Below are 22,794 nucleotides of genomic sequence, written 5' to 3'. Positions count from 1 at the left end.
CTTTGGTTTACATGAGGGTTCATCGTTTCTGTTGTAAGTTCTATGTTTTTTTTTTTTTTAATTATTCTGGTGACATATATACAACCAAAAATTTCCCTTTTTTAAATTACAGAAGTTGTAGGTTGATAGGAAAATCATGCAAGTAATTCGAAGGTTCCATATTACTCACTCCTTCCGTTATTAACACCTTTGCATTAGTGTGGTACATGTGTTATAATTGATGAAAGAATGTTATTATAATTAGGCTATTAACTATAGCCCATGGTTTATGTTAGGGTTCACTCTTTGTGTTGCACAGTCCTGTATTTTTTAAAATTTTTATTCTAATAACATATATACAATCTAAAATTTTCCCTTTTAATGCCATTCAAATATATACTTCACTGCTATTAATTACATTCACAATGTTGAACTACCATTACCACCATCCATTACCAAAACTTTACCATCATCCTTAGCAGAAATTATGCATAATTTCACCGTTACCTTCCTATTCCCTACCCCCATCCTGATCTCTGATAACCTATATTCTAGTTTCTCATTCTATGAATTTACTTGTACTAATTATTTCATATCAGTGAGATCATATAATATTTGTCATTTTGTGTCTGGCTTATTTCACTCTACATGATGTCTTCCAGGTGCATCCGTGTTGTCATCATGTGTGTCAGAACTTCATCCCTTTTTAGAGCTGAATAATATTTCATTGTGTATGTATATCACATTTTGTTTATCCATTCATTGGTTGATGGACACCTGAGTTGCTTCTCTCTTTTGGCCATTGTGAACATTGGTGTGCGAGTCTCCGCTTTCAGATCTTTTGGGTACATATCTAGAAGTGGGAATGTCAGATTATAGGGGAATTCTCTACTTAACTTTCTGAGAAACTGCCAAACTGTTTCCCAGAGCAGCTGTATCATCTTACGTTCCCACCAGCACAGCAATGAATAAGTGTTCCCATTTCTCTATATCCTCGCCAATACTTGTAATTTTCCTTTTTTTTTTTTTTTTTTTTTGGTTGCTGGGTTTTTTTTCTGTATTAGAGAAGGTGTGGGTTTACAGAACAATAGTGCATAAAATACTAGATTCCCATATACCACTTTATTGTTAACATTCTACCTTGATGTGGAACATTTGTTACAGTTAATGATAGCACTTTTTTATAATTGTATTCTAACAATACTCCGTGGTTTAACTTAGGGTTCACTCTTTGTGTAGTGTAGTTCTATGTTTCTTAAAAAATTTTATTCTGTTACTATATATACAATCTAACATTTTTCCTTTTAATCACATTCAGATATGTATATTTTAGTGCTGTTAATTATGTTCACAATGTTGTTCTACCATCACCACCATCCATTACCAAAACATTTTCATTGTTCCAAATAGGAATCTTATACATTTTAATGCTTAATTTACCATTCCCTATCCCCACCCATCCCCTGGTAACATATCCTAGGATCTGACTCTATGAGTTTGCTTGTTATAATTATTTCAAATCAGTGAGATCAAACAATATTTGCCCATTTGTGTCTGGCTTATTTTGTTCAACATGATTCTTTCAAGGTTAATCAGTGTTGTTAATCAGAACTTCATTTGTTTTTAGGGCTGAATAATATTCCATTGTATGTATGTACCACATTATATTTATCCGTTAATTGGTTGATGGACACGGGTTGCTCCTATCTTTTGACCATTGTGAATAAGGCCACTATTAACATTGTTGTGCAAATATCTGTTGGAGTCCCTGCTTGCAAGTGCTTTGGGTATCTACCTAGTAATGGGATTGCCAGGTCATATGATAGTTCTATACTTAGCTTTCTGAGGAACTGCCAAACTGTCTTCCACAGCAGCTGCACAATTTAATGATGCTACCAGTAATGAACAATGATTCCTATTTCTCCACATCCTCTCCAACACTTATTTTCCATTAAAAAAAAATAGAACCCATTTTAATGGTTATGAAATGGTATCTCATTGTGGGTTTGTTTTGCATTTCCCTGATGGCTAATGATGTTGAGCTATCGTGTGCTATTTGTCCATTTCTATATCCTCTTTGGAGAAATGTTTATTCAAGTCCTTTGCCCCTTTTTCGATTTGGGTTATATGTCTTTTTGTTATTAAGTTGAAGGATTTTTTTTGATATTCTGGATATTAAACCCTTATCTGATATATGATTTCCAAATATTGCCTCCTATTCTTTGAGATTGCCTCTTTACTTTTGTGATAAAGTCCATTGATGTGCATAGTTTTTAATTTTGATGAGGTCTCACTTATCTATTTTTTCTTTTGTTGTCACACTTTGGGTTAAAGTCTAAGGAACCATTTTCTAAAGCAAGGTCCTGAAGATGCTTCTCTGTTTCCTTCTAGGAGTTTTATAGTTCTGGGTTCTTATAGTTAGACCTTTGATCAATTTTGAATTGATTTTTGTGTATGATGTGAGGTAGGGGTCCACCTTCATTCTTTTGCATATGGATATCCATTTTTCCTAGCACCATTTGTTGACGAATCTATTCTTTCCCCATTGAATGGACTTGGCACCAATATGAAAAATCTGTTGGTCATAGATGTGAGAGTTTATTTCCGAACTCTCAATTTAATTCCATTGGTCTATATGCCTGTCTTTGTGTCAGTACCATGCTGGTTTGATTACTGTAGTCCCCATTACTGATTCCCCATTTAAGATGGGGAAGTGTGAGTCCTCCAACTTCTTACTTCTTTTTCAGGATTACTTTGGCTATTTGGGGACCCTTACCCTTTTCATACAAATTTGATGATTGGCTTTGCCATTTCTGCAGAAAAGGTTGTTGGAATTTTGACTGGGATTTCACTGAATTTGTAAATGCTTTGGATTAAATTGACATCTTAACAATATTTAGTCTTTCACTCTATGGATACAGAATGTCCTTCCATTTATTTAGGTCATCTTTGATTTATTTTAGCAATGACTTATAGTTTTCTATGTGCAAGTCCTTTAAATGCTTGGTTAGATTTATTCTTAGGAATTTGATCTTTTATCTGCTATTGTAAATGGAATTTTTCTTGATTTTCCCTTCATATTGTTCATTTCTTATGTATAGAAACACTGCTGATTTTTGTGTATTAATCTTGCACCCCACCACTTTGCTGAAATTGTTCATTACCTGTAGGAATTTTGTTGTAGATTTTTTAGGATTTTGTATATAGGATCATGTCATCTGCAAATAGGGAGAATATTACTTCTTCCTTTCCAATTTGGATGCCTTTTATTTCTTTTTCTTCCTTAATTGCTTTGGCTAGAATTTCCAGTACAATGTTGAATAACAGTGGTGACAGTGGGCATCCTTTTCTCATTACTGATCTTAGAAGGAAAGCTTTCAGTCTTTTGCCATTGGGTATGATTTTAGTGGTGGGTTGTTTGTATATGCACCTATCAGGTTGAGAAATTTTTCTTTTAAGTCAATGCTGGTTTTGTTAAGTGCCTTTTCTGCATCAATTGTGACTACCTTAATTCTATTAGTGTAGGCTATTATATTAATTATTTTCTTACATTTAACCACCTGTGCATGCTGTGACTGTTTGAGATTATTTATGAATCCCCAAAAGAGAAAGATTATGTTTGTAAATGAACCTGTTCCTCTGTGTGTGATACCCTTTGATTGTATTAAATTCAGTGAGGGGCCTCTGATTAAGTTTACTTGATAAAATCAATTAGGGCTTCTGATTGGGCTACATCAGTAAGGTGTAACTCAAGGTGAGTCCTCATCCCCTTGGTAGACTGATATAAATGGGCCCCTCATTCATGAAGTCACATAGGAAGAGAGACAGCTCTGTCATTTTTGATCCTGGGGCCCTGGGGAGAGATGAGCTATTTGCTTGATAGCTTACACTTGACCTAGGGAAGAAAGTCAAGACTGATATAGGAAGCCCTGAGAGACAAGCCCTATGCCAGCCTACAACTGAGATTGGGGAGAAGCTGGAACCATGAAGTCTCAAGAGGAAGAGGAAGCCCAGAGGGGAAAGTTGAAACTCAGCAGAAATCACCTGCTATCTTGCTTTGATATATGGCAGCTGACTTTGGTGAGAAAGTACCTCTTATGGTGCCGTAAGTGGACTTTCCATGACCTTGGGACTGTAAGCTTTTACCCTAAATAAATATCCTTTATAAAAGCTAACCTATTTCTGGTACTTTGCATTGGCATCCCTTTGGCAGACTAACACACATAGCTAGGATAAATCCCATTTGTTCATAATGTATAATTCTTTTAACGTACTGGTGCATTTGGTTTGCTAGTATTCTGCTGAGGTTTTTTTTGTTTTTGTTTTTTCATTTATAGTCATAAGGGATATTGGTCTGTAATTTTCTTCTCTTGTGGTTTCTTTATCTGGGGTTGTTATGACAGTGATGTTACCCTCACTTTTTTGGAAGAGTTTGAGCAGGGTTTGTGTTAATTCTTCTAGGAAGGTTGGCAAAATCCATCTGTGGTTCTGGGTTTTTCTTGGCTGTGAGTTTTTTATTATTATTGTTACTGATTCAATCTCTTTACTAGTTATTGGTTTGTTGAAATCTTCTATTTCTTCTTGAGTATTCTATTTCTTCTTGAGGTAGTCTGTGTGTCTGTAAGAATTTGTCCATTCCATCTAGGTTATCTCATTTTTTGGCATAAAGTTGATTTACCATCACTTTTTGACCTCAAGAATTGTGGTTGATTCTTTTTCATGGCAACTGGCTCTTCTTTTTTTTCCCGTAAATGGATGTGATATTCTCTTTAATCTTTTTATTTATTTATTTTTCTTTTTTTTTTTTATTGACTCTGTAATAATATTACATTAAAAATATATATGTGAGGTCCCATTCAACCCCACCCCCCCACCCCCCCTTTCCCCCCCCAACAACACTCGTTCCCATCATCATGACACATCCATTGGATTTGGTAAGTACATCTTTGGGCACCTCTGCACCTCATAGACAATGGTCCACATCATGGCCCATACTCTCCTCTATTCCATCCAGTGGGCCCTGTGAGGATCCACGATGTCTGGTGATCACCCCCGAGGCGCCATCCAGGGCAGCTCCACGTCCCAAATACGCCCCCACCTCTCATCTCTTCCTGCCCTTCCCCATACCCATCGTCCACCATGTCCACTTTTCCCAATCCAATGCCACCTCTTCTATGTGGACATTGGATTGGTTGTGTCCATTGCACCTCTATGTCAAGAGGAGGCTCAGATTCCACATGGATGCTGGCTGCCATCCTCCCATTTTCAGTTGTAATCACTCTAGGCTCCATGGTGTGGTGATTGTCCTTCTTCAACTCCATCTTAGCTGAGTGTGGTAAGTCCAATAAATCAGATTGTAGGTGCTGGAGTCTGTTGAGGCTCAGGACCTGGCTATCACATTATCAGTCCAGAGATTCAAATCCCCTAACTATATCTTAAACCCCAACGTTAACTGCACCTCCAGCAGATTAGTATGAAAGTCTTATGAAGGGAGATACCATCTGAGTCCAGATTCATCACACATAAACACCATTTCCAGAGAGGGGCCATCTGCCCTGGTAGTAAACCCCATCGGCCATGACCATAACTCTCATGGGTCTCTTTAGCCTTCATAGGAACCAATATCTGGGGGTTGTATCTGCTTTATCTGTCTCTCTGACTCTGCTCAGTTGTGCATGAGGGCAATCCTTCTGCCAGCCTCCAGACTCTTTTTTAGAAACTCGTAGCCATATAAACTCATTTCTCCTTTCCATTTCCCCCTTACTTTAGGTCAAACAGCATTTTAAAGTCATGTTGTTTTATGTAGACATGGATATTCTGCTGATCCGCATTGAACCTTCCGTATAAGGTCCTTTTCCAGTTGCATCATCAGTTGGTATTTGATAGTGGTCCCTCGTTGCCAGGGAGGCTCATCCCCGGGTGTCATGTCCCACGCTGGAGGGAAGGCATTGCATTTACATGCTGAGTTTGGCTTCGAGACTGGCCACATTTGAGTAACATGAAGGCTGACAGGAGGAAATTCCCAGGCACAATGTTGCTCTAGGCCTTGTTCTTATTTTAGGTTTATCAGCTCACAAGCATAGTCATTAGCATCAGGGGCTCACTGTTGAACCCTCACTCCCTCCCGGTCCCCGCCGCTGTACCTGGGAGACTATCGCTGCTCCCCTAGGGACCACGACAGAGCACCACTGGCCAGGAACCCAGTACCTCCCCTGCTGGGTTTTTAATTGTAATCTTTTTATTTTAAAAACATCTTTGTTTTCTGTGTTAACTCTGCTTCCTTGGGGCCCACTCTTGTATTTGTTGATTTGGTCCTGCTCTTTTATACTGTTTTCCCCCCAATGTTTGATAATTTGGGTTATATTTTCTTATATGTAGATGAGGTTCTACATTGACCAGTAATCATAGCTGAAAGGTATTTTCTCAGCCCAAGTGGGACTCCTGGGTTTTGACCTAATAATTAATTTAAATTCTATTTACTAAAACCCTAGATATAGTTATTTGTGTGTGTATACATAAAGTTAGGGATGGGCTTGTGGTTATGTCTTCTGATTATGCGACCTATTTTTAGTGATGAGTTTGAGTTACATTAAACAAGAAGGAAAGGATTTTTCCTTAAAAATTTTTTTTGTTAATTAAAAATTTTTTTATTTTTAATTTTTAAAGAAGTTTTAGATTGCATAAATGTTACAAGAAAAATATAGGGGATTCCTATACACCCCCCCTTTCCTTTTCCATGCTCTCCCACATTAACAACAAAAGGCTTTTTCCTTTTGAAGTTAAGAGAGGGAAAGAGGCTGTGAAGATATTTACCTTAATCATTTTTTTCCTGTAAAATATATAAAAAGATGTATTAAGTACCTTTAATATCTCCTTTATAACCAAGGGACCACTATAAGAAGAGCTTATTTACCTTAATCATTTTTTTTCTCTAAAATATATAAAAAGATGTATTAAGTACCTTTAATATCTCCTTTTATAACCAAGGGACCACTATAAGAAGAGTATACCTCAATTTTAGGAAGGCATCTGACGTCTTTTGTGATATCTTTAGAGAAACAATGGAGAAATATTGTTTAGATTTATCAAAGGAGTTTACATTCTTTGGATCAATATTAATATGCAACAGAACTCTAACTCTTTTGATTTACTTTGAATAATGGACAGCAAAGAAAACTAAAAGCAATACTGTAAGAGTAGGTTGATCTATTTTAGGAAGAAAGTGGAGCTATTTGTAAAAGAAAAGATTTCTGAGGCAGGAAGAGGAGAGAAGGAAAACAAGAACCAGTGGGGGCGGCAGACTTGGCCCAGTGGTTAGGGCGACCGTTTACCACATGGGAGGTCTGCGGTTCAAACCCCGGGCCTCCTTGACCTGTGTGGAGCTGGCCCATGCGCAGTGCTGATGCGCACAAGGAGTGCCACGCCATGCAGGGGTGTCCCCTGCGCTATGCGCAAGGAGTGCGCCCTGTAAGGAGAACCTCCCAGCGTGAAAGAAAGTGCAGCCTGCCCAGGAATGGTGCCGCACACACGGAGAGCTGACACAAGATGACACAACAAAAAGAAACACAGATTCCCATGTTGCTGACAACAACAAAAAAGAAACACAGATTCCTGTGCTGTTGACGACAACAGAAGTGGACAAAGAAGATGATGCAGGGAATAAAGACAGAGAACAGATGGGTGGGGAAGGGTGGGAGGGGAGGGGAGAGAAATAAATAAATAAATAAATCTTAAAACAAAGACAAAACAAAAACACCAAAGGTGACATGCTGTATGATTCCATTTATATAATATTCTTAAAAAAAAAAAAAGTTAAAAAAAAAGGAATCAGTGGGGATGAGTTAAGAATGTGTTTACTGGAGTATGGGAGAAAGCACAGAGATTTGGGGATAGCTGACTTGATGTGCAAGAGATTAAATGAACCCTCCTTTGGCATGTTTTAGAAGGCTTCTGTCTTCATTTGCTAGAGCTTTTATAATCAAATATCACAGACTTTTTGGCTTAAAGAACAGGAATTTATTGGGCCACAGTTTGGAGGCTAGAAGTCCAAAATCGAAGTATCAGTAGACCACGCCTTCTCTAGCATTCTGGTAGTGAAGTGCTGGCAATCAATCTATGTCTCTATTACATGGTGATGTCTGTTTCTGTCTCCTTCAGCAGCTTCTACTACCATGTTCAAATTTCCTTTGCTTTTAAGGACTCCAATCGTACTGGATTAAGGCCTGCAGTGATTCAACTGAGCCTCATCTTATGATGAGATCCCATTTGCAAATGAGCTCACACCCACAACTTCCATATAGACTAAAATGGCTTTTTGATATAGTTTATATATCACACTGGTGTTATTTTGAAAGTACATGGTTCAGGAAACTGGCCTATGGAAGTTCACTTTTAGAGATTTCATATATATGTCTAGGCTTTCTTGATTATACCCTTTTTGTAAGTAGGAATTGGTTCCTACGCTCTCTTTTGCAATGCCTTTCTACTGTGTTGCTGTAAGTCCAGTCTGATATGAGGGAGGGTTAGCTGTTATCAATGCACCTATGCAAGCAAGGCAGGACCGTGGTATATTGGTTCTGTGGGCAGTTTAATAATTTGGCACCTTCTAAATATTTATTCAATGTTGTTAAGTGAGGAGAAACAATTTTTAAAGAAATTGTATACCTAAATTCTATATTCAAAATGACGACCTTACAGCATGTGATTTTTCTTTTTTTTTTTAAAGATTTATTTTATTTGTTTCTCTCCACTTCCTACCCACCCCCCACCCCCACCCCAGTTGTCTGTTCTCTGTGTCCATTTGCTGTGTGTTCTTTTTTGTCTGCTTCTGTTATTGTCAGCAGCACGGAAATCTGTTTCTTTTTGTTGTGTCATTTTGCTGTGTCAACTCTGTGTGTGCGGTGCCATTCCTGGGCAGGCTGCACTTTCTTTCACACTGGGCAGCTCTTCTTACCGGGCGCACTCATTGCACGTGAGGCTCCCCTACGCAGGGGACACCCCTGCGTGGCACAGCACTCCTTGCGCGCATCAGCACTGCGCATGGGCCAGTTCCACACAGGTCAAGGAGGCCTGGGGTTTGAACCACAGACCTCCCATGTGGTAGATGGACGCCCTATCCACTGGGCCAAGTCCACTTCCCTATGTGATTTTTCTAAACCAAATAATTTTCTGGGAGGGTTATTAAATTGCTTAAACTTTAGGTAACAAACCAATTGTTTACTGTAAATAGCACCATGCCTTGCATTATATGGGTGCAGAATTTCAGTCATTGGCACTTGATAATCCAGGAAACTGTCAGCTGTTTGGTGCCAGGGTTATTGGTGTAGCCACAAGTGCAGTCTCCAAGTAAGCTCAATGCCTGAGACCAGCCAAAGTCCGGGGACGTTTTTGTTCTTCAATTCAGTCATTTACTCATCCAACCAACAAAAATTACATACTATGGAAGATGAGACAGATAAATAAAAATTATAATACTATAATGTAACGAGTTTCATAATGGACATATGGTAAGAGACTGCATAAGATTGAAGCAGAGAGAGTGATTATTTTTCACCTGATGGGCAAAGTCAATTTTCAGTTTTCTGATCCATAGAATGGAGAAAAGCAGCTTACCAGCTGCTTTTGCACACACTAGCCCACAGATTTCTTGTATGATTGAATAGAGATTGGTTTGCCCTGGAGTAAGGCTGTAGAAAACCTGACCTGATTGATTACCATATTTTCTCATTATTCCATTTGTTTTTTGTGTGTTCTTAGTAGACTGGCTCTCCTTCAGCTGCTCTGTTGGCTCACCCCCTAATCAGCCTATCTAGGAGAATGCTCCTTGGTGCAGAGTGGAGTGCACACTAATTTTTTTCTGAGAAATATTAGCCATGGTAATTATATAAGGCACTGACTGCACAACATTCATTGTAATCTGAGTATATAATCAGCACGGGAAAAGCAGTAAAACTGGCACAGAGGACAGAATTAAGCCAAATACCTCCACTAAAACAGAAACTAAATGAAATTTCCTCTACCAAAATTCTTTTTCTCAGATTTCAAAACCAGAAATGTACTTGGTACAATAGGACATTAATTTTTTTTCTTAACTTCTTACAGAAATTATATGAAATTTTGGAAACCAACAAACGTGATGCTGTCAGAGAACTAGGTAGGTGGCTTGAGTATCTGATAGCCTGAAATCACATCTTATTGTCCCATAATTTAACCAAAGAAAGACAAATTTATTCATTCATATGTTCATTCATTTATTCACTCAACAAGCATTTATTGAACACATGTAATGGTCCAGGTATGGGAAATCATCAATGCAGAGTCTGGTGGAGGGTGTGAGCATATCATTATAATCACAGAAATTTGAGTTCTATTAATTGCTATGGGAACATAGAAGAAAGAATGGGGAAGTGTATGGAAGGCATATTAAAGGTGGCAAGGTCAGACTTCTGAAAGTTGCAAGAAAAAGACATGCAAAGATGATCTTTGATAAGGGTTATTTTTGTTTTTGTGTTTTGTTTTCTTGTTTTTTGCCAAGATATTCAGGAAAGTTGGTGGCAAGGGATATCATTTCTTGAACCTTTACAGTGACTCTGCTTTACTTGAAGCACACAGCAGGAGCCCTAGGATTTTATGCAGAGCTTCTTGGGTCTGTTTCCTCATAAGGACTCTGTGGGCTATGCTCTCAGTGTGTGCAAAAGCAGCTGGTAGAGGGCCTGACGTGGTAGGCCCTCAATGAATGGAAGTTATTATAAAAGAAATAAGGTAAAATCACTTGGCATTATAATAAGGCATTGCACTCAATGTTGGGTTTACAAAGATGAAACAGATGCAGTTTTAGCCTTGATTCAGTCAGGTCCATGACTTCTCATGCTCCCTAAAGTAGAAAGAATATGCAAAATCCTTGAACCAGGATTTTAGAAAGCCCTGAATATAAGCCCTGGAGCACCAACCAAAGTCCAATGGCTTTTTCGTTTTTCAATTCAGTCATTTACTCATCCAACCAAGAAAAATTACTATGAGGCAGATAAATGAAAATAGCAATACTATAATGTAGTGAATTCCATAATGGAGATATGTAGGAGATCATAAGTTTGAAGCGGAGAGAATGATTATTTTTCACCTGATGGGTGAAGCCAATTTTTGGTTTTCTCATCCATAATATGAAGATGAAAATAACTCTAGTCCCACCAGCCTCACAAGTTTTGTGTGAAGCTAAAATGAAAGGATGTTGTGTAAATACTTTGGAAATTATAAACCATTATATAAATATCAGTTATTATTTTTTAAATTTGCCTCAGGACTCATAGAGCATGAGGGTCGTGACGTTGTCATTGCTTTGAAGACTAAGCAGGCAATCCAGAATGTGATTGCCAAGGCTCTGAAAAACCTCACCTTCCTTTGTTCAAGAGGTATTATTGATAAACACGAAGGCATTGAGATGAATAAGGTAATAAAGCCCATTTTCCATGTTGCTAAAGTATACTCCTGCAATCCTGTCCCTTGATGCTATCTGCCCAGCCTGCCTTGTTAACTTATAGGATGTAAGGAGTGAGGGAGAGTAGTAAAAGAGTGCTTAACCCTGTAATTGCCTGTAGTCTTTATTATTGCCAAAGGGAACTTTTGTTGCTATCTGGTTACAAGTAACAGAAACCAGTTTGAATTTAGTTTAGCAAAGAAGATGAGATCTGGGAATTTTTTAAAAAAGAAAGAGATTATTTTCCAGAACCTAGGAGTAACCACACCATGTGTCCAGGCCTCAGAAAGGGACCTAGACAGGATTTGGAAAGCTTTCCAGATTCTCCATTTCCCATCAGGGTTGCCTTCTGTGATGCCTTCCTTTGGCTTCTGCTACAAAGAAACTAGAGTTTTCTGCTTCTCCATCGACTTGTGAAAATTGTGCTGCCCAGTTCCACTAACTGTGGCAAGGAAGGTGGGGGCCACACAATGTTGACATGGCAGGGAGGGGACTCACCTGTGCCTGTGTGTTGGTTGTGGGTTAGGGAGGCGGCAGTTCTGAGTGGAGAGGACTTGGGAAGAATTTTGAGAAAGTAAAAATTTATTATTGGCAAAAAAATTTAAGAAATGTCAGATGGGGTGAAAGTATTAATACCATGTTTTAATCCTACCATTTGATCACACCCACTAGTCTGTGTATCTGTTCAAAATAAGAGGGCTTTTTCTGCCCCCATACAAGTGTCTACTTCTTAGCATTTAGCAGAAAAATGGAAGTTCTGATCCTAAATTCTGTCTATATTGCCTACTGATAGGCTGCTCCTGGGTGTCATATGCTTTTCCTGTCCTGGCAGCTCCCAGCCAGAAGCACTATGCCTCTGGCCATTCCCTGGTCACAGTCCCCTCTCCATTGCCTCAGAAGGCATGTGGATGTGGGACAGGTCCGTTTTCCTCTTTTGAGGTTCTATCTCTTTAGCCATGGCAAGGAGCTAAACTGGTAATAAGACTTCTCCTTAGTGTCTGAGGGAGGAAAAGGGGTACTTTACATTATTCTTCAAGTTATACCTCTACACATGTTGCTTATATAATTTTATAATCCATTTTTCCATTTATTACTTTGTAGGCTAAGTCTCAATTGAATGCTTGCTGTCTGTTAATTAAAAGAAGTAAATAGTAGCCCTTATGAGGAGAGGATTTCCTATTGGTTTGTTTAGAAAGGTGATGGGTAAATCAGTCATCCAGTGATTACTAATTGAATGTCTCTTATTTGCCTCATGTCTGCAAAAGCAATATAATTATCAATCCCAGGTCATAAAAAGCTTGCAAAAACTATTGAATTTAGTAAATATATTTTGTATATCCATTATGTGCCATGGACTCTGTGAAGGACTTGGGAAACTTGATGAATACAGCCAGACCCCAAAGCCCAGGGGCTCTTTCTTTCTTTGATTCAGTCATGGATTCATCCAACCAACAAAAATGACTAATATGGAAGATGAGAAAGAAAATTAAAAATAAAAATACTACAATGCAATGAGCTCCATCATGGAAATATGTAGGCTACTGCATGGGAATAAAGGAGAGAAAGTAATTCTTTTACCTGGTGGGGTAAGTCAGAGAAGGCTTCATAGAGCCCACAAGGCTGGAACTGAGGCCTCCAAAATTAGAAGGATTTAGAGAGGCAAATCATAAACACACACACACAACTTGAGAGAACATGGTATTAAATCCTACAGTAATCAATTGTGCAGAATAGATCATTTGAGATTAAAATCATAGAATACAGTGTTAACTGGATTATAGAGATGATAGATTCAATCCAAGTGAATAATATACCAATGAAAACAATAATAAGGTGAGAATAGGGACAATAATAAAAACATGGATTAGCATATAATTTAAATAGGATGAGAGAAGCAGTGAGTTAAAATCAAGGTTAAATTTGCACTACTCTTTCAGTAAGTGCTGGACAAAGCTGAGAGCTGCCTTTAGTGAACACAAAGGCACATTTCAAAGGAGACTAACAAATTATCTCCAGATGCCAGAAGGAGAAATTCAGAAGGAGAGTTTCCTGTTTCCTGTGCGTCTTTGCTCGCTTCACTGCAGGGATGAAATTCCCTGAGTTGATAGGAGGGATAGTTCTCCTCACGTCTCTGTATTTGACCTTTTCTGAACAAAATCCCGTGACTGTGCTGTGCTCTGTCCACTGGTTCATGCTCATGGTACACTATCATAAGCTACACTTGGGCCTAGGTTGCCCCAACAGCCATGTCTGGCCACATGCCTACCTGTTTACCTACCGCATTACTGAAAGTGGGATCAGGGGCAAGGTTGTCTCTCAGGATGTGATTATCTACAGTTCAAAGGCCACATCATCTAAGTATGTGATCCCCACTGCGTGTGCTGCTCCCCTCCCCTTCCAACACTCCCACAGCTCACGAGGCCCTACTCTGTGAGCATAGCCAGTGAGCATGGGGCCTCAGCCCAGAAAGGTAAGATGCCCTCTGAAGAATCTGAACTGTCGCAGTCACAGTCCAGTCAAAGAAGGACAAACATGATTGTCTACCTTGCATCTTCAATGAAGAGGAGCACACCCAGACCCCAGGATTCCCAGCAGAGGCTCAGGAATGTTTCTGAGGATTGGTCTCTTAGCTGAGATGATCTGATTGGTCTGTGTGATCCCCATATTTGGGGTCAGCTTAGGATGTTGTTTCAAAAATTAGTAAGATATTCACAGAAATCAGAAAAGTGATAGCCCTATATTATTTATTAATACTAGGCAATGAAGTGCCCCTGTATTCCTTTTATGAGCATGTTCAAGAAAGGGAAGCCCATGACTATAATCTCATGAATAAAGATTTTGTATATTTTATATCATTTTTTTCAAAGAAAAACAAAACACAAATAGCATAAAATATCACTTGGACATTTTAATTTAATAAACACATAGACAGCTTTCGCCATGAGTCAGTCACTGTTCAGAGTGCTTTACAGACACTAAGTCCTGCTTTCTTCTCTAGGAGACCTATTTCTCCTTTCAGGTCCTCCAAGGAAGCCTTCCCCAATGGAACCCTTCCCTCTATATACCCCTTTCACTTATATTGTGCAACACTCAACTTAGTATTTCGTTAGATACTTTCTCAGTTTGACCAATGGCTGTATCACTTTTCATCTATGGCAGGCATAGGTTGCACTTATGATTTATAAACCACCAGTGGTTCTAGGAATCACCCAGTCACATCCACCAACAGGATGGTAAGCCAATTGAAGCCAAGGACTGGATCTTATATTATCCTCACAGACCAGTAGGACTTTGAAAGGAGGTTTTCTTCCTTCCCTTGACATAAGTGATTTGAAAATTTTCACCAAAGTTTAGTTGTCCATTAGCTGTCTCAAAGACTTGGAGAAAAATATGTAAATTTACTGAACAAATATTCATTGGATGCTACTATATGCCAGACACTTTTCTGGAGATTGAGGACATGGTAGCAAATATAAACTGAGGCTCAGAAAAACTGAGGTCACCAGTTAGTCAACAAATAAGTAAACAAAGATAATTTCAGTGGTGACAAATGCAGTGAAGAAATTAAAACAAGATGGTACAATTCATAGACAGAAAAATAGATTAGAGAGGGCAAAGGGAGGATGGGAAACTGTTGCTTAATGGGTAAACATTTCTGTTTGGATTATAGAAAAAGATTTAGTAATAGAAGGTGGTAATGGTAGTACAACATTGTAAAAGTAATTAATGTCACTAAATTGTACACTTAAAAATTGTTAAAATAGCAAATTTCATGTTATATGTTGCTGCAATTAAAAAGAGAGAGAAAGAAATTGGAGAGGAACCAGGCAGTGATCTGCCTTAGCAAGCGTGGTCAGGGGAGATCTCTGAGGACTTGTCATTTTAAACAAGTCTTGAATGTGAAGAAGGAAGACTGGAAGAGATTTTTCCAAATAGCAGAAAGATCTCATTTAATCCTCATTATAACTAGAGAGAAGTACTTATTACATCCATTTCACAAATAAGGAAACTGAGGCTTAGTAAATAAGTCTTGTCCAAGGGCATACACCTATTAAGAAGCAGTCAATATTAGCACAATGTTTATACATGATAATGTAGGCAAGGTGCTTCAGTAGATACTGAGCAGACAGAAATTTGGTCATGGTCATTGAAGAAACACAGCTGTTGATTTAAAAATCCTTTAGATCTTGAAAAAGATTTACTAATTGGTGATGGTGGCACAACTTTGCAACTGTAATTAATACCACTGACTCGTACACTTAAAAATGATTGAAATTGCACATTTCTTTTATATATGTTTCCACAATAAAAAAATAAAATTTAAAAATTTGCTAACAACTTGTTTACATTTTCCTAGTTTTCTTAATGTACTTTTTTTCTGTCCCAGGATCTGATCACCATTATTTTGATTGTTTTTAGATACTTCTTAAAAAAATAAAATCGCTGAATAACTTTCCAATGTCAATTCCACCCCCCACTCCTGACAAATATCTTCATAACATTGTTTGGCTGGAAAATAATGATGTTCTTATTGAGTTCTTCAAGGTAAAGATTTCTTTTTCTATTTTAGTTCAAGTTTGATGATAATTATTTTGCATGTTCTCACTTCCTAATGCTAGATTAGCAGAAAAGTATATGCAAAGTACTGGTCAATGAAGGCTATGCCAAAAGGGAAGCCCAACAAAGCCCAGAAAAAGGGTAGATAGTTTTTCACAATGGCTTCACTGCTAAGGATGAGCTCCTGATTATTACCAGTTCATTTTGGATTTCCAGCTCCACACTGTGGAAAAGCCTTTTTATTTATTTATTTATTTTTATTATTATTTTTTAAAGATTTATTTTGTTTATTTCTCTCCCCTTCCCCCCTCCCCCCATGTTGTCTGTTCTCTATGTCCATTTGCTGCGTGTTCTTCTTTGTCCACTTCTGTTGTTGTCAGCGGCATGGGAATCTATGTTTCTTTTTGTTGCATCATCTTGTTGTGTCAGCTCTCCATGTGTGTGGCACCATTCCTGGGCAGGCTGAATTTTCTGTCGCTCTGGGCGGCTCTCCTTACGGGTCGCACTCCTTGCACATGGGGCTCCCCTACGTGGGGGACACCCCTGTGTGGCATGGCACTTCTTGCGCCCATCAGCGCTGCGCGTGGGCCAGCTCCACACAGGTCAAGGAGGCCCAGGGTTTGAACCGTGGACCTCCCATGTGGTAGACGGACGCCCTATCCACTGGGCCAAGTCCACTTCCCTTATTTTTTTTTGAGTGAGAGTTTCAAATTTAAATTACTACACAGGTCAGGCAGATAATATGAGAAAACCAGCTGGGTGCAATATGTAGGGAACAGTGAGGATTGTGGTGTATTCAAGAGTTCATGTCCTGTTTAAAGTCAGCTGGTGTTGCTATAGGAATTTAGAGTCTTTCAATAAATATTTATAGCATGTCCCTTATGTGCCAGGGACTGTTCTAGGTTTGGGAATATGGCAGGGAACAAATAGATTAAGTCCCTGCTTTCATGGAACTTACATGGATGGAGAAAGACAAAAAGCATGCAAACACTTCAGTATATTGTCTATCAGGTGGTAGTAAATATTATGGAAGACCAAATGGGGAAAGAGAACATGGTGGGGCAGTGCTATTTTCTATAGGGTAGTCAGAGAAGAGCTCTCTAATAAGGTGACGATTGAATAGACACCTGAAAGAAGTGAGGGAGCAAGCCATGTAGATATTTGGAGAAGAGCATCTCAGGCAAAAAGAATAGCAAGCACGGTGTCCTGAGATGGAGTGTTTGGTGTGGTCAAGGACCATCACCAAGGCCACTGTGGCAGGAGTAGTGATAGAGAGAAAGAGTGGAAGAAGATGAAGTGTGAGAGGTAGTAGAGAGCTTGATTGCTTACAACTTTGTAGGCCATTGTAAGGTCTTTGGCTTTTACTCTGAGTTAAAAGGAATAGAATTGGAAAGTTTTGAGCAGAGAAGTGACATGATTTGACATTTAAAAATGACCACCTTGTTACTGTGTTTAGACTAGGCTGTAAGTGACAAGGACAAACCAGGGAGAGCAGTTAGGAGGCTGTTAAAATAATGGTGGCAAAAGATGATGGTGGCTTGCACTAGTGAAAGTGGTGAGAAGTGGTCTGACTCCTGGTATATTTTGAAGGTAAAGCTGAGAGATACTGATGGAGGAAATGTTAGAGGAAGAAATGGTTTTTAGGATTTTAGTTTGAAAACAGAATGGAGTTGCCATTTACTGAGATTGGAAGAAGATTTATTTGAGAAGGGTAGCAGTTTCATTCTGAATTAGTTAAATTTGAAAAACCTATTAGACATCCAAGTGGGAATGCTGAATAAGCAGTTGGATATATGGCTGGAATTCAGATGGGAGGTCAAGACTGGAGATATGAATTTTCAGTGTAGAAATAATATTTAAAATCATGAGATATGATGAGATAGCTTAAGGAGAAAAGATATGCAGAGATTGAGTCCTGGACAATCCAATGTTTAGAGATTGGGGAGATGAGGAGAAAGAAAAAAAAAAAAAAAAAAAAAAAAAGAACTGAGAAGCAATTATCAGGTGAAAGAAAGCTAAAAACAGTGGTGTCCCAGAAGCCAAGTAAAGAACAGAGTTTAAGAAGGAGAAAGTGTTTGTCTATGTCAACTCCTGTTTGTGAGAGATCAAGTAAGATGAAGACTGAAATTAAATATTTGACTTAAGAAAGTGGAGGTCAGATCTTCTGGATTTTTTGGGTTTTGTTTTCAAACTCTGAATTTTTATGTGAAATTTCTTAAATTTTAAAATTTGGCAACCAATTCAAAATTTTAAAAACACCATATACGTTAAACAAAATATGTCTGTGAACTTGATGTTTGACTCATGGGCCTCCTGTTTGTGCCCTGGTTTTATTGTTTTAAATTTATTTTATTTTTAAAGAAACTTTAGATTACATAAATGTTGTGTCAAAAATATAGGAATTCCTATATACCTCACCTCTTCCCCCTCCCACACTTTTCCCTATTTACAACATCTTTCATTAGTGTGGTACATTTGTTACAATCGATGAATACATGTTGAAGCATTGCTACTAATCATGATCTATAGTTTACATTTGAACCATACAGTTTTATAGGTTTTGACAAAATGTGTAATGGCCTGTATCTGTCATTGCAATGCCATGCAGAACAATTCCAATATCCCAATAATGACCCCATGTTACATCTGTTCTTCCCTCTCCCTCCCCTCAGAACCTCTGGTGACCACTGCTTTTATGTTAATGATACAAGTTCTTCCATTACTAGAATAATAAGTCTACTTTAGTCCATACTTCCATTCCCCTCTTATTTTTGCTCATTACTCAATATTGAAGATTTTGGGATGGTGATACCCACTCTGCTTCTTGTTGAGAGGGGGCTTAGATCCTATGGGACAGATGGGTGGAACTGTCTTGTTTGCAGCTGTAGATACTCTGTTTTTTGGGGTGGGTGTTGTCCATCATCATCCTATTGTTAGTTGTCCTGGGTATGTCCAGTGAACTGGGGAATATGTGTTGGCTGCAACTCTGCTGAGATTCAGGGCTCAACTGGCATATGAACAGAGCAAAGATCTAAGTCTCTGGGGCACATATTTTACAGATAAAGTGCTAATTATAGGTTCAAAAAAGGGAGCTTAAGAAACATTTGTAGGTAAATTATAAATGAGCCTAACTCCAAAACATTGGGGGGATAGGTTATCATATTTTCCAAGGTAAGGCCCACTGACAGTGTGCTGAATTTCTGGGGTTGTCTGTCCTGCCTATAGTGTCCAGATGTATTTAGAGCCCTCAGATGTATTTAGAGGCACTGTTTACAGTGGCAGTCAGTGAGATCTTCCTAAGATGAGCCTAAGTGTAACCTCTGGAATGACCTCCCAACTCACTTTGAAATCTCTTAGCCATAAAAACTGATTTGTATTTAATATTTCCCCCATTTGAACAAGGTCTTTTTCCAAATGCCTTGCTAGTTGGCACTTGGTAATAATCCCTCAGTGCTAGGGAGGCTCATCCCTGGGAATCATGCCCCACTCTGAGGAGAAGGTAGTGAGTTTATATGCTGAGTTTGGTTTAGAAAGAGGTCACATTTGAGCAACAAGGAGGCTTTCAGGAGGTAACTCTTAGGCAATATATATTACTAGGCTAAATTTGAATTTCACAAGAACAAGGTTTATAAGTACAAGCATCAATATCAAGGGACTGGCATATTGATCTGTCCTCCTTTATTAGGTACTGCCCATGTACTCTAGAGATTCTTGCCACTCTATTAGAGAATGTAGCAGGACTCCGCAGGACGGGAATTCAATATTCCACCAGCTATTCTATAGGTCTTCACCCACAGAGACAATACTCCATGACCACTTGAACACATTCATATTGCATAGAGTGTGTCTTGGTTTTGAATGGTTACTATATGAATCCTAAGGCTTATAACTTTTTCATCAATCCGTAAAAACCTCTGTTTGATTTTTGGAATCAGGAAAACTATGTAACAAAGTTTGGTACTTGCTTTGCCACGGATTTGGTTGTACTATACTTTGTGATCTAGGTATATATATATTTTTATATATACCATTTATATATAAAAAACATCCATTTTTCTATAATATGACATTATCCTTATTTACCAGAAAGACAGCAATCACAGTGGGGTTCTACTGAGCTTTAAATACCTTATTCCTTTCATTTCATACAAGTATTTTCTTCATGCCAGAATTTAAAATTTTTTTCTTTTGATATTCATTTCAAATTTAGTTAAAACTCCTTTTGGTTATAAGTAACAGAAATGTACCTGAACTAGTTTAGGCAAAGGGAAATTTTGCTACAAAGATATTATAATGGTATACAAAAGCTAAGAAACAGTTGAATAACCCATCTTGTGCAGGATGAGGACCAAGCTAGCTCTGGGATATCAGTGAAGGAGTTTGTGGACCCTTCTTCTAGCACTTGGCTATTAAGACTCAGCTCTCAGCTTCTGGCTCTGTGTCTCTCAGTTCAAATTCTTGAGAGAGAAATCCAAGTATCTCAGCTAGAATCAAATAGCCAGCCTTGGGAAGACTGGTGTGGCTGTGGAGGAAGAGCAACTCTGATGGGTAGGGACCCTTGTGGGTAGGTTGGAAAACAGATCTCAAATAAATGGGAGTGTGAGATGGTGAACAAGGTTGGACTGGGAAGCTACCTAAAAGGTGTTTATTACCATTTGTATCCTGTTCAGTTTTTTTCAAAATCCAATTTTAAGTAGGATAGAATTTGGTTCTTTATAATTATTTTCACAAGTACAATTAACTGACCATTGAGCAGTGAATGGGGGAGGAATGCAGAAAAGCAGTGGAAGAAGACAACCCATAAATTAATAATTTACATGTATATGAGGTGAATAGATGACCAAGGCACAATGTTCTCCCTCTCCTTATCTATGCAAAGCTGTTGGACATTCTCCATACCCTTACAAACATCTCTCACTCTTATTGAGTCCTTTCCCTTAATATGGTTGGTTATTGATAGCTATTTAAATCAGATTTCAGCTGGGTAGAAAGTATGATGACTGGAAAACACATGGGCACTATTTCATTAAGGGGAGTCCATAGATTTTAGGGATAATTAAAATCCATATGGTAAACCAAAACAAACACTCTTCATTGTAGACTATAATTTCAATCTTGGTCTCTACCATGGATATAGTAGCAAGAAGAGTTAAATTAATCTTCACTGTTCTTCCTTTCTTTCTTCTCCGGTCTGGTGCAGTTAATTTAAAAAGGTCTGCAAGGATTAGTAGGAAGACAATGGTAGAAGAACAAGGCTCTAGATTAATACATAAACTACATAATTGGGCAACGGACTTGGCCCAGTGGTTAGGGCGTCCGCCTACCACATGGGAGGTTCGTGGTTCAAACCCCGGGCCTCCTTGACCCATGTGGAGCTGGCCCATGTGCAGTGCTGATGTGCTCAAGGAGTGCCCTGCCACGCAGGGGTGTCCCCCACATAGGGGAGCCCCACGTGCAAGGAGTGCACGCAGTAAGGAGAGCCGCCCAGCACGAAAGAAAGTGCAGCCTGCCTCAAAATGGCGCCGCCCACACGGAGAGCTGACACAAGATGAGGCAAGGAAAAGAAACACGGATTCCTGTGCCGCTGACAACAACAGAAGCAGACAAAGAAGACGCAGCAAATAGACTCAGAACAGACAACTGGGGAGGGGGAAGGGGAGAGAAATAAATAAATAAATAAATCTTTTTTTTAAAAAACTGCATAATTGGCCTTAGATGGCTTTAAAAAATCTGAAGTGGTATCTGTAAAAAGATTCAGAAGTATATAAGCGACAAGTGAAAGCCCTATTCATACCTCCACTCCACCCTCAGGGGTAACCCCTTCAGGTGATTTGGGAGTGTGCTTTCTGTGCATATTCTAAAATGCAAATCTGTCACCATCTCCTGTTAAAAAAAATTCTCTGTGGCTCTCCACCAGTTTGGAGAAAAGTCCAAACTTTTAAATATGCCTACAAGATCCTTCAAAACCTGGCCGTGACCCACCCTTCCAGTACTATCTCTACCACAGCCACGGTATGACTTTCATGGGCTTCTAGGCACTTTTGCCTTTGTGAGCCCTTACCTCCATAAAAAAATTATTTAAAAATTATACTTTCTGGCTGTGTTGGTATTAATATATTAGTATTATATTTTACAACATTTTCTTCAACCTAATAGTTCCCTTAAAAGTTTTTGAACTTAAATTAAAACATTTTTGTGGGTCCTTAAAGGTATTGTAGACCCTAGGATTGTGCCTACTGTGCCTCGTGTGTAACTCGGTCCTGGTCTCCACCCCTTCTTCCCTGAGCCATATTGAATCTTTTGTAGTTACCCCACTGCGGGCATTGTTTGCCTCTGGGTCTTTGCATATCTTGATCTCTCCACCTGAATAGTCTTGACTCCTCTTTTCTAGGCTGTCACTCCTTCCTTCAGGTCTCAGCTAAACTGTCCCTTCTTTGGTAAAGTCTTCCCTGGAGACCCCAGGCAGGGTACTGGCGTCTTTCTGCATTTTCCAGCGGTGCCCATCCCTGTCTCCTTTGTAAGAATTACCACAGTTTATTGTAATTATCCACCCAACCTAACAACAAGTTCTTCTGGGGCAGGGAATTTGTTTAGTTTACCATTATAACCTAAGACCCGAACAGGGCCTAAAGAGATTTTATTAACTCATTCATTTCATAAACATTTTACTGGGTGTTTCTATCAGTTAGCGAGTAATCTCAAAGTCTACAGTTGGTTTGCTTGGCATTTTCTTTCTAAAAGTTGATGTGGTATATCAGCGCATTATTAAAAAGCCAAAAGATAAT

General features: G+C 38.7%; 1 protein-coding gene and 1 pseudogene across 1 annotated transcript in view; both read left to right on the top strand.

Moving 5' to 3' along the window:
• SLC9C2 (solute carrier family 9 member C2 (putative)) overlaps window positions 1-22,794 on the top strand; it is a 112,663-nt gene that overhangs the window by 75,677 nt on the left and 14,192 nt on the right. The window contains exons 18-20 of the mRNA XM_058310147.2: window positions 10,081-10,132; window positions 11,277-11,425; window positions 15,872-15,997. Coding sequence (XP_058166130.1) covers window positions 10,081-10,132; window positions 11,277-11,425; window positions 15,872-15,997 — 327 coding nt within the window. The remainder of the gene's footprint in view (window positions 1-10,080; window positions 10,133-11,276; window positions 11,426-15,871; window positions 15,998-22,794) is intronic.
• Window positions 13,539-14,067, top strand: LOC139436343 (placenta-specific protein 1-like; annotated as a pseudogene).

Source organism: Dasypus novemcinctus, chromosome 13 (genome assembly GCF_030445035.2).
Source record: "Dasypus novemcinctus isolate mDasNov1 chromosome 13, mDasNov1.1.hap2, whole genome shotgun sequence".
NCBI classification, from domain to species: domain Eukaryota; kingdom Metazoa; phylum Chordata; class Mammalia; order Cingulata; family Dasypodidae; genus Dasypus; species Dasypus novemcinctus.
This window is presented reverse-complemented; position numbering and strand designations above follow the sequence as displayed.